Genomic DNA, 13881 nt, shown 5'->3' on the forward strand with positions numbered 1-13881 from the left:
TAGAAAGATGCTCAACACCGTTCATCATCAGGGACAGACAAATCGAAGCTACAGTGAGGTATCCCCTCACACCAGTTGAATGGCTAAATTTAACCCAGGGAATGACAGATGCTGGCAAGGATGCAGAGAAAGGGGAGCCCTCATGCAGCGTTGGTGGGAATGCAAACTGGTGCAGCCACCCTGAAGATGAGTTTAGAGGCTCCTCAGAAAGTTAAAAACTACCCTACAATCCAGCAATTGCACTACTAGGTATTTACCCAAAGGGTACAGAAACACTGATTCGAAGGGGTATGTGCACCCCTATGTCTATAGCAGTGTTATCGATAATAGCCAAATTACGAAAGCACCCCAAGTGTCCATCAACTGATGAATGGTTAATTGCATGCGCATGCACGCACGCGCGCGCACACACACACACACACACACACACACACACACAGGAATACTACTCAGCCATCAAAAAGAATGAAATCCTGCCATTTGCAACAATGTGGATGGATCTAGAGAACAGAAGGCTAAGAGAAGTAAGTAAAAGAAACACCAATACCATATGATTTCACTCATATGTGGAATTGAAAAAACAAAACATATGCACATGGGGGAAAAAAGAGAGGGAAACCAAGAAGCCGACTGGTCACTACAGAGAACACGCTAAGGATTGCTGGATGGGAGGTGGGTGGGGGCTGGGGAAACGGGTGGTGGGGATTAAGCAGGCACTTGTGATCAGCACTGGCTGTTGTGTGCAACTGATGAATCACTAAATTCTATACCTGCAACTACTATTACACTGTATATTAACTAACTAGAATTTAAATAAAAACTTGAAACATTAAAAAATAATAAAAATTTAAAAATTTAAAAAGAAAGATAGCAAAAGAAAGAGAGACAGGAAGCTGGGGGACGGGACTTGAGGCCTTCGTGTAACTTCTGTAACACGGGACAGCTGCCGGTGGTGCGGGACGGCGCTCCCCCGCACACGGTGCTTTCTCACCAGGCCTCTGGGTTTCCTACCTTGTCGTGATTGTAGCCGGCCAATAGGACAAGCAGCGTCAGAGGCAGGGCGATGTAGGACCCCTGCGCGATGTCTTGCTCAGGCAGTTTCCTCTGCAGACACCAAGAGAACTGTCACTGCTTTACACACTTTCCACTCCCTGCAGCCCACACCCTCTCCCCTCACCACACCGCCTCAGCCCACCTGGCCGGGAACCCAGGCACCCCGTGTGACCCAGCTCTTGCTCTCCACAGGCAGCAAGGGCAGTGACCTGGATACATTGTCAGGTGACTCCTCTGCTCCCCACACACTCCCGGCTTGCTCTCTGCCGCTCTGGGGCAGACCAGTTTCCTCCTCTACCCAAGGAAAGCAAGAGCTGTGGAGAGCAGGCCATCCCTGTGGCTGAGAAGGGCCACCTTGCGCAGAGCCCCAGCCACACACAGGGGCTCTTTCCTACAAGGGAGTACTGGGAACCAGGGGTGCTAGGCTCAGGTCCCCAGTGACAAAGGAGACAGTCCCAGAGATTAGCCCCCATGAGATGTGGCAGGCTGCTGCCTGTGTCCCACTGGCCACCTGCCCCTTCTTCCAACAGAACCCCCAACCTTCACCTGGGCCATCAGACTACACACACTTCCCAGCCTCCCTTGCAGCTGGGACAGCCACAGAATTCGGCTAAGGCTACATGAACGAAAGTGTTCCGTAACACATCCATGCCATTCCCTAAAAGAGCAGTGGTATGTCCTCCCCTCCTGCCAGTCAGATGTGTCATCTGTGAGAAGGGAGAAGTGCCACAGGATGACAAAACCCCAAGAGAGGGGGAGGCTGGGTCCCTAATACCCTGGGGCTTCCACACCATCCCTGGACTCCTCAGTCCTGGATACTGACAGAAGACAGAAACTTCCATCTTCTTAAACCCCCTGAGATGCTGAATCTCTGTACTGGCAAAGGAACCTGCACCCTAGCTCCCTCCACCCGCACAAAGGGAACAAATAAACAGAAATTTTCAGATAATCACGGAACAAATTAAGGGGACAGAGCACTGGTCCTCAAAGTGTGGTCCGGGAACTCCCTTTCAGGGGATTTTCAAGATGAAACTATTTTCATGACTATGCTAAGAAATCATGCATCTTTTTCGCTCTTGTTCTCAAACAACTGAACAGTGGACTATTCCAGAAGCTACATGATGACTTCGTCACTCTGACAGCTCATGGAATATAATAAAGAGAGATGACACACACATAAACTAAAGCTCTCTTAGATTCTCAACAACTTGGAACACAGCAATAGTATCCTGAGACCAACACATCTGAGAGCATCTGGGCTGGAGAATGATGATGGGGCCATTTTACTCGAGACGGTTGAGGCAGAAAGGGATGGTCTCTTAAAAACAGAAGAAATCAGGGCAGGAGCAGATTTCCACCTCCCACTGCCTACTCCTGGATTATCCGCCACATCTTGGGTCCCAGCACATTCTCCCCGGAAGTAAATACTTAATGGGGATGCTGCAGAGGGATGAAGGCTTTCGGGTTTGGCCACGTGACCTTGGGCAATCATGGGAAGCCGCGGTTCATTCAGTCTTAAGTGGCACTGATCCGAACAGCACCCACAGCAGGGGAACATGAGGTTCAACGAGACCAGCTACGTAAAGTGCCAAGTAGTGCATGAAATACTGAATAAAAACATCAGTGATGTGGCTCGCGGTCTGCATGTCAACAGACGAGGAAAGCAAGTGCTTACGTGTGCCCTCGTAAACGCACGACGCGGAGCCACCCGTCACGAGGCTGCAGTGTTCCAGACACCGTGGGATGTGAGACAAACCACCTCATTCTGAGTCCTGGCTCTGCTGACGAACCGCGGGGACGTTACTTATTCTCTCTGAGCTACGGTCAAATGTGAGCAATGGCACAAGGTGTGCTGTGGGGATCAGCAGTGAATCCCCTGCCTGGGCCCAGCAGGAGTAGGCACACCCTGCACCTGTCACTTGGTGCCCTGGTCTCACATGCAACCAGGTGACAGACACATTCCTGGCAGCAGCTATGGGACATGGGGGCTGCCTGTGTCCCCCTGCCTGTGTTCCCCTGGATCCAGATGAGTCTCCTGGGGGGCGCCTAGGAAATGTCAAAGACAGCCACCATCCGTGCCCTTCACAGGGACCGTCTGCTCTCCCGGGCCTGGCGATCTCCCCCCACAGGGACCGATAGTCCCTACATACTCATCTCTTTGGCAACTTCTAACCAGGTGTCCACCATGGACAGCAAGGAAAATGCTTCCTCCTGGAGTCATCAGAAAACTCTCTACTTCAGGTAAAATCCTATTTGCCAAGTCACTGAGCACAAGTCCCTCGTCAGAGATGCCCAGAAGGCAGCAGAAGAACTGTATTCAAATCCTAGCTCTGCTGCGCACGAGCAGGTAACCTGGACAGCCCAGTCTCTCCTCGGGTCCCATCGATAGATGACAGAAAATAATTCTTACCTACCTCCCACCTAGGACGGTGTCGAAAAGCACAAAACGGTAACGTGATTGCATGTGGGAAAGATCACTTTGGAACTATTCTTCACACCCTACACCAGGAAAAACTCCAAATGGACAGAGATGGAAATGTACAAAAGGACACCATACACGTACCGGAGGAAAAAGAAATGCCTCTAAAAACAGAGTGTGGTAGACTTTCCAAACTATGACTCAAAATTCAGAACCAATGAGAAAAAGACTGACATATTTAACCTAAAAAATAAAATAAATGTTTGCATAATCAAAATGAAAAAACAAATTGGGGAAAAAAATAGGTACAACATGTATCACAAGGGGTGAGACTCCCTTATAGACAAAGGGCTTCCAAAACAGATGACAAAGACCAACAATCTAGAAAAAAGTCAACCGTTTCCAGAAAGGGAACACAGAAGCGGTTCTTAACCACGTGGAAGGATGAGAAATGCAGAGGACAGCGGTGTGGAGATGCCATTTCTCATCCACCCAACTACGAACATTCTTCAATCTGACCACATGCTCTGCTTGGGGAAGGGCTGCCATCATACACTGCTAGTGGGAATGCAAACGGGACAGCCCCACGGAGGGAAAGCAGCCCCGTCCAGCAAGATTCCAGATGCACTGACCCTGTGATCCTGCCCCTCTACTTCTCTGGGTCTGTTGCAGAGACAGCCTGACAAGCACTCAGACACATGCATGCACAAAGGCAATCACTAATGGGTTATTTGGAACAGCAGAAAACCAGCAGCAACGCGAACGTCCATCCAGCAGGGGCTAACTGAACGTACTGCGCAACAGCCACACGGAGGAGTGCTTTGTAGCGCAGCTGTTAAAAAGGAACAAGGAGTAGCTAAATATGGTCCTCTGCACACAGTTACCTTTTAAAAAAATAGAATTCTGACTCTTCACGCTGAAAAGACCCACTGACAGTGACCAGTGCAGTAGCTCGGAGGCCAGACTTCTGTTTTACTGTAGCTCCGGGGGCTCTACTCTCACTGCCTCCCAAGTCCGGGATCAGCAGGTCTGAGGTTGGGCCCCGGAGCCCATTTCTGGGACTGCTGTGTGTTTAATCCTCAGGTGATTCTACTGCACGCCAGCTATGGGAAGCACTGATCTAAATAATCATCTCGTGAGTGTGTGGTTTGTTTGTCCTGTGGGTTTTTAGTGTGTTTGACACACGATCCAATGAGGTCTACATATTGCAAGCGGCTGATAAAACGAGCTAGGTCCGGGGCACCTGCGTGCCTAAGTGGGTTAAGCGTCTGACTTTGGCTCAGATCAGGAGCTCATGGTCCTGGGATCGAGCCCCGCATCGGGCTCCCTGCTCAGTGGAAAATCTGCTTCTCCCTCTGTCTCTGCCCCCTCCCTGTTCATACTCTCTCAAATAAATAAAATCTTTGAAAAATAATTTTTAAAATAATAACAATTTTGAAAACAAGCAAGTTTCTTTTAATCTACAGGTACCCCACCTATTTGTGTTGCTTTTTCTCTCTCTTGCAATTTGTCGAATAAATCAGGTTCCAGGTGTTAATGTCCCCCAGTTTCCCACAACCTACACTTATAGGTTCACTACATCCCTGCAGCATCCTTTATAGGCCTGTGTCCTCTCTATTTCCTATAAACTGGCACCTGGGTTCTAGAAATCTGGGCAGGTCAGGGGTCCCGTGCCTCCTGCGGAAGGACCACAACACCCCAACCACAACAGAGCGGTGACCGTTCTCCCAGAAAGTCACACCTGAGCCACTGACCTAAACACATCCCCTTCCCCTCACTGACAGCTTCCCTCTCAAAGGGAACTGAAGACACCAGAACTCGAAAAAGTAGAAAAGCATCTAGAGAAATCCAGAATGCAAAAGGGACCTGCAGCTCAAACAGCCCTCAAACACCTGCCCTCCCTCACTAATAACCCAGCACAGGTCGTGCAGTTTTCCAATCGGCTGTTTCCGAACTCCCCCTTTTCCTTACCGTGGGATTAAAAATCAGGGTGATGTGTTTATGGTAGCCCACAGCCGTGAAAGAAACCTGAGGCAAGACGTAGTCATACTGGGATCTGGGGAGCGTGGAGTCCAACAGCACAACGTAGTTCTGTGCACAAGCAAAAGAATTCACTTTTACGAAAGACTTTACTGCGTTTAAAGAAACCCCCCGGTTTACACATCCAAACCAAGGTCGCTAACTTCAGAGCAGGAAGCTCAGTGGGCTATCCTATCAGTGACAGCCGTGTGTCCCCAGCATCTTGGAGATGGCATATTCCAGTAAAGCTCTCAAAGCCTGGGGCATTACTGTATTAGTATATTCAACAGCGACGTAACTGTGGTCCTTTGAGGATCTGACTTTATGAAACACAGAAAGTTATTACAAGCCACTTCTGATGAGGGAGATACACGATCCAACTGAGAAAGACTGCTTTCAATCCAAAATGAGGTTGACTTTTAAGGGACGGAACTTAAGTGGCTCATTAGCTGGCCGAGTTCTAAGAACACTGCATCTCTGGAATGATACCAGTGGTGATCCCAGCCCTGCGTGCGGAGCCCCAGTGGTGTGCTAGACGCCACGAGCACTACATGAGGCAGACACCTGCTCTGCTTTCAGCCACGGACAGGGTCAGGTTTATTGCTCCCATCTCACTATGGGCGGTGAGCCCAGGGGGAGTCTGCCCCCAAAGCCCACGTTATTTCCACAGAGCTATGCTGCCTACGGTGGCGAGTGTAAAGGGCATCTTGAGAAATGGGGAGCGACTCCAAGGGTCCATTGGAATCTATTTCATTATTTTACAGCCATTTCCTGCCTAAAAAGGGCCATAGTTTATTATCCCCGGGGCAGGTGGTAAGAAGCCGGGACAGAAAATGTCTTAGGTAGGTTCGCTACTGATAAACCACATGCCAGGCCCACCAGGAAAGAACAGAATTCTTTGCAAAGTTTGCTGTCACCATGACAACTGCAATAGCTTGCTCTGTCCAAATACAACTGATAATAAACATTCCATAAGCAGTATAAATGATGTCCACCATTAAGGGCTTAGTTAAATAAATTATAGCATTTCCTGTATTAGAGACTATTATGCAACCACGAGAAACCACGTTACAAAGGTTTAAGAACAGGGAAAAGACTTCTCATATATTCTTCATTGCAAAGTACAGACTATACAGAACAATGTACAAAAGAGTCCCAGCCTTGCATTATTACAATAAATACACCTGTACATTTTTATTTACAGACACACAAGCACACAATGAAAAAAGACGAAAGGATACCCATCAGCACGATGAACAGGGGCTACTTCTAATTGATGGGATCCTTTCTGGATCCCCCCTCCCCCCAAAAAATCTCCTGCATGGATGTATATGATTTTTTGTAAACAGATAAAGAGCCAATTAAAAAAACAAACTCTATAGAACCCAACCTCCTCTGATTCAGAGAGCATGTCAACCATGTCTGCAAAGAGGTATTAGGAAGGAGAAAACTCCTTCCTTAAACACAGAAGTAGAGTTAGACGAAGACATGGGCTGGAATGCAGCCACCGGTGTTAGTTACCTGGCCATCTCTGAGCAGGGGTGGGAAGTGGAAGAAGAGGGACTGGCCCAGGGAAACCGTCTGGATTGGGTTGTCAAGGTTTTCACTTTTGTAAAGCTTTACCTGGAGAGCAGAAAACAAGGCAGGGCGTGCTTTCGAAATTAAAACACAATCAACATTTCATTTCAAACACTTCATTTCTTCCTCGGGATGGCCTAGCTCTCGGCGGAGAGAAGGATCTTTGGGAATGCAGATATCTGAGAGAGAAACCGCCCACCCCCGGCCAGAATACATAATGCATCCCTCGATCACCTGAGACTCCCAGTTCCATTACCTGCATAGAAATGTTAAGATTTTTAAAATCGATTGTGGCAACTTAGGTTAATGTTTAAGATGGTAACAGTTAGTATAATGATAAGAGTAAAAGGAATAGTTTCTACTACAGCTATGAATGCTGGGGAAGCAAGAGGCACTTTGCACACACGCCATCACTAACGCTGGCTCTGAAGGGCATCATTGTTAACCATAGGTAGGCCCTGAGACTGTACCCCCTAAAATTCCACAATTTGTACGTGGTGGCACCTGGGGCTCAAGCCACATCACTGAAGGTCAGGCGCCACCCAGCATGGCCTCTCCACATGCTGTACCCTCAACTCCACCAGCACTCCTTAAGCTCAAAACATTCCTTTCGCATCGGCTTGTCCAGGCTGCTTCCAGGAGTTCAGTCCTGTTTCTAGCCTTTCTCTCTGGCCTGTCTTCATTGTCACTACTGCGAGCAATGGGACAGGTGAAGGAGGGACAGTCCTGGCTGACGCTGATGGCTCTGGGGGCTCCGCCCTGTACCTGCCACAGGAGGAAGCCAGAGGTGCCCCTCCCCGGGGCCCAAGTAGACACCTGTATACAGAACACACGAGTCACAAGGCATTTTCCTAAAATAAAAGTCACAGACTGGAGACCAGGGGTCACATCCAAGACCATGTATGCATTCTTGTGCCCTATATGGTGTTCTGAGCAAATGTGAGTTCACTGGCCATGTTTAAAAAACCAGATGATTTCAGGTAACTCTAATTTCTAGCTTCTCTAGGAAATTGGGAGGTGACCCCAACTGTGAGCCAGGACAACAATCACATGGAGACGTGCCATCCCCTCCTGTCTGCTACAGGTTGCCCCACAGCCCACCCAGCCCGCTTTGCTCTGGCCCTGCCCGTCTGGTCCCCACAGGCAACACGCCTGTTAAGCTGGAAGGAAGAGCAAGCTCTGAGGGGAGTTAAAATCTCAGTGCACGTTCTCAGCCAAGCCCAACGCGCCATCGTGTATAAAATTACAACCATCTCTGAAAAACACACTCCTGTGGCAATTCACGGACATTTCTGAAGGGATCCTAGAGCAGGGTATAAACATTTCCTTAACGGCACACAAGGAGATTTGGTCAGGAGCTGAAGATATCTTGAGAGGGCGCGGAATCTCAGCTCTTGCATTTCACAGCAGAGGAACCATGGTCCAGAAGAACGGAGTGATTGCCCGTGGTGGCAGGGTCAGCAGGACGCGGCTCAGACTGCCCGATACTAGTCCCCCACCCCCCACTGCCTCCACCCGGGACAGAATTTTAAAAGTTACAAGGTTCAGGTGCCTGGGTGGCTCAGTGGGTTAAGCCTCTGCGTTCAGCTCAGGTCATGATCTCAGGGTCCTGGGATCGAGCTCCGCATCGGGCTCTCTGCTTAGCGGGGAGTCTGCTTCCCCCTCTCTCTCTGCCTGCCTCTCTGCCTACTTGTGATCTCTATCAAATAAATAAATAATCTTAAAAAAAAAAAATCTTGCTAAAAAAAAGTTTAAAAAATAATATAGAATAAAAGTTACAAGGCTCTCTGCCTTAAAGTTACCTCTCTGCTTTAGACTCTAGGTCATATGGAGCATTCATTAGGCTGCTACCACAATGCTTCCAAAGACTTGTTCTATGGCTAAACAAACAGTTAATCTCTAAGTACGAAGCCTTTCTCCCCAGGCCATCAGCAAGCACTCTCCCAGACGCACGCCGGGATCTCAGCCTCAGCCCTCATCGCCTCTCGCGGCAGCGCGCTAAAGCGAGTGCTGGGTAGTCTGCATATTCTGCTCCTGCTCTTCTCAGAGCCGAAAAGAACGCAGAAATTTCACCGTAAAAAGCCGGTCTTACCCATAAAGTAGGGAGATACTCGGAGGAAGTGATCACATTTCCACTTAAGTCAAACTGATTGATCTGCCGGAAAACTATAATGCTCACATCATCGATGTCATTATTGCCAACCTAGAAAGAGATCAGGAACAATGTTGGTGGCGAGGAAGCCAGGAGAGGAACTTCTACTCTAGCGGGTGACATCCCAGGCGCTGTTTCATAGCAAACTTCACTATTCAGTTGTCCACATCCAAGTCCAAGGGCACAAACTGGCAGTAGGAGGTGGGGCTACAGCTAGCCCACGACACGTTCTGTTGGACTAGCACAGAACCTTTTTTCCTAAGTTTCCATTATTTGCCAAAAATTTAAAGAGAAATTGCATACACACAAAAAGCCAGGTTTTCCAGCCTCTCTTGGAACCTGAGACAGATGTGTTTGCCTGGCGGCCATCAGCAGGGGCTGAGGCACGACTGCCCCACGGGTGGGTGTGCGCCCCCTCCCGTTGGTCCCTTCCTCTGTATCTGCCAGGCTGTGGTCCTCATGACTTTCCATGACCCTGGACTTAGCCACTGTGGCAGGGAAACACATGACCGTAAGATGCTGCCCTCACAGACATTTAAAATGCCAGATGCCATAAAGACATCAAGAAAATCCACTTCTGGGACGCCTGGGTGGCTCAGTTGGTTAAGCGGCTGCCTTCGGCTCAGGTCATGATCCCAGCGTCCTGGGATCGAGTCCCACATCGGGCTCCTTGCTTGGCGGGGAGCCTGCTTCTCCCTCTGCCTCTGCCTGCCTCTCTGTCTGCCTGTGCTTGCTCACTCTCTCTCCCTCTGTCTCTGGCAAATAAATAAATAAAATCTTTAAAAAAAAAAAAAAAAAAAAAAGAAAATCCACTTCTTAGCCAGATGGTCCTAAACGGCACACCCCTCTCCTGACGCCTCATAACCTTCATGCCTAATGCCATCTAACCAAGCCACCAAGAGGCAGCATGTCCCACCCCCCCCATCCTACCCAAACCCTCCAGTCAAGCAAATGAGAGTCACTCTGTGGGAGAAAAGTTTCACTTCAAATGATTCCCAGGCTCCTTCCTGTGACCTGGAGGGAGCGCTGCCTCTTTAGGGACCCATGAGCTAAGTCGTGACCCAGAATAGCAAGAGATTCCACCCACCTAAAAACAGGGTCATCTGGATATAAGAAAATCAGGGGCCCTGCCACCAATAAAGCCCATGTTGTCTTTATTACCCTCCCTTGATCTCAAATGCCACTTCGACCTTGAGGTCCTCAACTTGGAGAATAATGATCAGAGTTTGCCAGGGTCGGGGGAAGAGTGAGGAGACAACTGCTCAGACTTCTCCGGATTCAGGACAGAAATGCTGCTCACTAAAGCCCCGCAGGAGACGCTGCTTGTGAAGAGGACACCATTCTAAGAGGACCCTTAATTAGGCCCCAGAGCTCCCCCTGCAGCAGAGGAAAGGCAGCCACCCAGGGGAGCCCTGAAGTGTTTCTGACCGGGGAGAAGCACTCATACCACTCTCCGTCCGCTGCAGTTTCGTGCCTTACCGTGATGACCCGGTGGTGGGGCAGGGCCCGCTCTATGTGGTCGTTGCCTTCTGCCTTGAGCTGCACGTGGTACACACATCCCGGCTGCGAGCAAAAGCAGGGGTCAGGTGTCTGGAGGGGCCTACCGCCCGAACCGCGCCCAAGCCTGCTCCAACAGCAGGCCCGCAGCATAACCACGCCGCCGTCCCTGCCCCACCTCCGTCCCTGTCTGCGGCCCGTTAACCTTCTTAAGAGTCCCTTCTAGAAACTCCCTGAGGACGAAACATGTATCTGGAGGTCGGCAGTTCCTTCAAGCCCCAAGAAAAATTAGGTGTGGCTTCCTGCTTCAAAGCTGCTAAGCACAATATGCTTATTCTGATAAAATCGGTCTCCCTGGCTGCCCAACCCCACCCCACTCCACCCCACACCCCTCTACGTTCCCCTCTCCCCACCTGCATTTACACGCAGAGTGACATCAGCCATGATACTCCCAAATGCTTACCATGGACGTGACTTATGCCAAGTGAGATCTGAGAATTTCCTTCTTAGAAAAATCAGTTCTCAAACTTTTTATTCTCTTGCTCAATTTTACATGCGGACACAAAGTTTACCAAAGAAATCATCATTCTAAGAAGCTTTCCAAGGAACCAATTCCCGATCAATGGAAAATCATCATTCTAAGAAGCTTTCCAAGGAACCAATTCCCGATCAATGGCACAACTGAGCTGTTCACAGGTTAGGATCTAAAGCATTGGGCCGAGTTCAGAGGCGTCTATACGCAGCTAACGGGGGACAACCCTAAGATGTAATCATTGATTTTTAAACTAGCATGGATAAAAGCGTTCTGGTCTCCTAAAATACTGGGCGCTTTGATAGCTATAGGGTGTGTTTTTTCTCTTTTAAGATTCTGACTGTCTGGATACGTTCCTTGAGCTATTTTATAATGAGCACATGGCACCTTTACAAAGACAATAAAGCCATTACTTTTTTTAAAACCGAGAACAAGTTTATGATTGCCGGTAGACACATTCATCGACTTTACAGCTCAGTGAGGGCTGGCAGTACTGGGTTCAGCTCAAAAGAGCCATTTGTGCCCTAGAGAGGAAGGGACATGAGGAGTCACCTGGGCAGAAAAGGGGACGGGACTGCCCAGTCGCTCCCGCGCCTGGGTCACCGGGAGCCTGTCCAGGCAGCTGATCCACCCCAACCGGCCCCCTCCTCACTTGGGGCCCAGGCTGACGGACTTGGGGATTTGCCCTCATCCTTTGGCAGTGGAATCTAGTGTCGCAGCTTCTCGCCCAAGGTGAAATGGATGAACGAGTCCCGACTGGGGCCGGGAAAGCTCCAACAAGGGATCTCCAGCCTGGTGTCCTCTGGGAGACTGGCAAACTTGAATCCCAAACACTGGCTGAGGAATGGCCCAGGATGTCCCCCCAGAATTGTGGCCTGGCACGTGGGTGGCCCCCAGGGTGATTCCAAAAACTACCAAGAGCACTAATAAATTACCACGTATTAAAAGGAGGAGGAGGAGGGTGTCTTTAGAGCATCAATTAAAACAGAAATCTACTGCGCCGGAGAAGGAAACGAACTCTCTGCAGTTTAATTACACAAAACGTGTTAAGCTGGTAAGTTTAGAAGAGCACGTCCGGGCCAGCAAGACACAGGAAGAACCAAGAAGGGGATGTAGATTTTGCGTTCCCGCAACCGTGAGAGTGAGGTAGGCCAAGAACACAGAGTCCACCCAGGGGAAGGGAAGCTCACCTAAGCTCGACCTACACAGACACCCACCAGACCCCTTCTCAAGCTGCTGGACCACAAAGCTACAAACCAAGACCTGAGCTGGCCATGTGGATGAGGGCTCTCGGGGGGAAGCTGTGTGTGTCGACGCTGTCAACTACTCACTGAGTCCCGGTGCCCGACTGCCACGTGTGCCAGAAACACCGACTTACTTAGCACCCACGGCCGAGCTCTGAGGTGGACCTCACTCTCATCCTCATCTTACAGATGATGAAGGAGACACAGAAAGGACAAACCCCTTGCCTGAATGTAAACAGCTAAGCGATGACGGAAGCGGGGTTCACACCTAGGCAGCTGAGAGCGGAAGGGCGTCCGTGCAGCCAGCAAATGACGGAATTGCAAAGGCTGGGCCTCCACTGGCCTCGTGAGGCCGAGCACCTGGCTGCCACCAACGGACGCCTCTCCCCCACCCTGGCTGCAGTGGCCCGAGACGGCATCCCGCCTGTCTGTTCTCGGAACCACTGCACAGGAAGGCAGGGGCCTGGAGGCCACGCGTTCCTCGGGGGCGGGGCTCCCCCCAAACACAGAGCAGGGGACAGCGAGAAAGGAGCATTGCGGTAAGACTTGTGCAGACTCGAAGCCTGGCAAGGTAGCTGTCATCTTGATGGCTCTGAGAACATGGGATGGAGTGGTGCACAGAGCCCACCCAGTTCATGTGCATCCAGCCGGACCATCAGAATTCCAGTCCTCGGCACAGCCAGGAAGACCCCGCCAAGTCCATCCTCCTTCAGCTTGAACACCCCAAGCTCACCAGGCAACCTTCCGACCTGCCTCCCAGGTACCCCAGTATGTGACCCTGGGATGCTTTTTGTTTGGGGGCAAGAACAGCCGTGTCCCAACTAAATATCTAAATAAACCGGGAACCTGGCTGACGTTTCAGCTCATGATCTGGGCAAACAGGAGCCTGCTGCGGAGCTGTGTGTGCCTGTCCGTGCGGGCAGCTAGGAGTATCGTGTGCGAGAGTGAAAACCCGGGGAAGGGGCCCAGTGCAGTGGGCACGGTCCAACCCACACGCTGGCAGCGACCACCCAGGATATGGGTAACGTCTGCTGAATGAGCAAACGCGTGAACGCACGAGTACGAACTGAGGAAGCACCAGAAACCCTGAACCGAACATTGCAACTGAGCCGCCAAAAGGACAAATGAGCTGGTTGTTTGGCCCACACAAAAAAGTTGTGCGTTTGTGGGGGTTTTTTCTTCTTAATTACTTGTTGACACCTAAAAGTCAGGAGCTTTCACATGGAAATCTGAACTTCTAACTTGTCTTTTGACAATTCAAAGGATCTGGCAGCGCCAAGCCTGTCTTCACAAGTGGCTATAAGGAGCGGAGTGGTAGCTGCCCCGCTCTGGGCTTCACCACAGTCCTCACCACTCCCTAGTGCACACCCAGCATCCTCCGGCCATT

General features: G+C 50.2%; 1 protein-coding gene across 3 annotated transcripts in view; it reads right to left on the reverse strand.

Annotated features, from left to right (window-relative positions):
• Positions 1-13881, reverse strand: part of LOC116854408 (nodal modulator 1) — a 55641-nt gene that overhangs the window by 2662 nt on the left and 39098 nt on the right. For 2 of the 3 annotated variants that reach the window (XM_032836221.1, XM_032836223.1), the window contains exons 26-30: positions 10701-10784; positions 9162-9272; positions 7013-7114; positions 5444-5563; positions 1012-1104 (exon numbers count right to left, since the gene is read on the reverse strand). In XM_032836221.1, the coding sequence (XP_032692112.1) occupies positions 1012-1104; positions 5444-5563; positions 7013-7114; positions 9162-9272; positions 10701-10784 (510 nt within the window). The remainder of the gene's footprint in view (positions 1-1011; positions 1105-5443; positions 5564-7012; positions 7115-9161; positions 9273-10700; positions 10785-13881) is intronic. The other variant, XM_032836222.1, reaches the window with a different exon arrangement.

This window comes from Lontra canadensis, unplaced genomic scaffold (assembly GCF_010015895.1).
Source record: "Lontra canadensis isolate GAN:19392208 unplaced genomic scaffold, GSC_riverotter_1.0 scaffold91, whole genome shotgun sequence".
NCBI classification, from domain to species: domain Eukaryota; kingdom Metazoa; phylum Chordata; class Mammalia; order Carnivora; family Mustelidae; genus Lontra; species Lontra canadensis.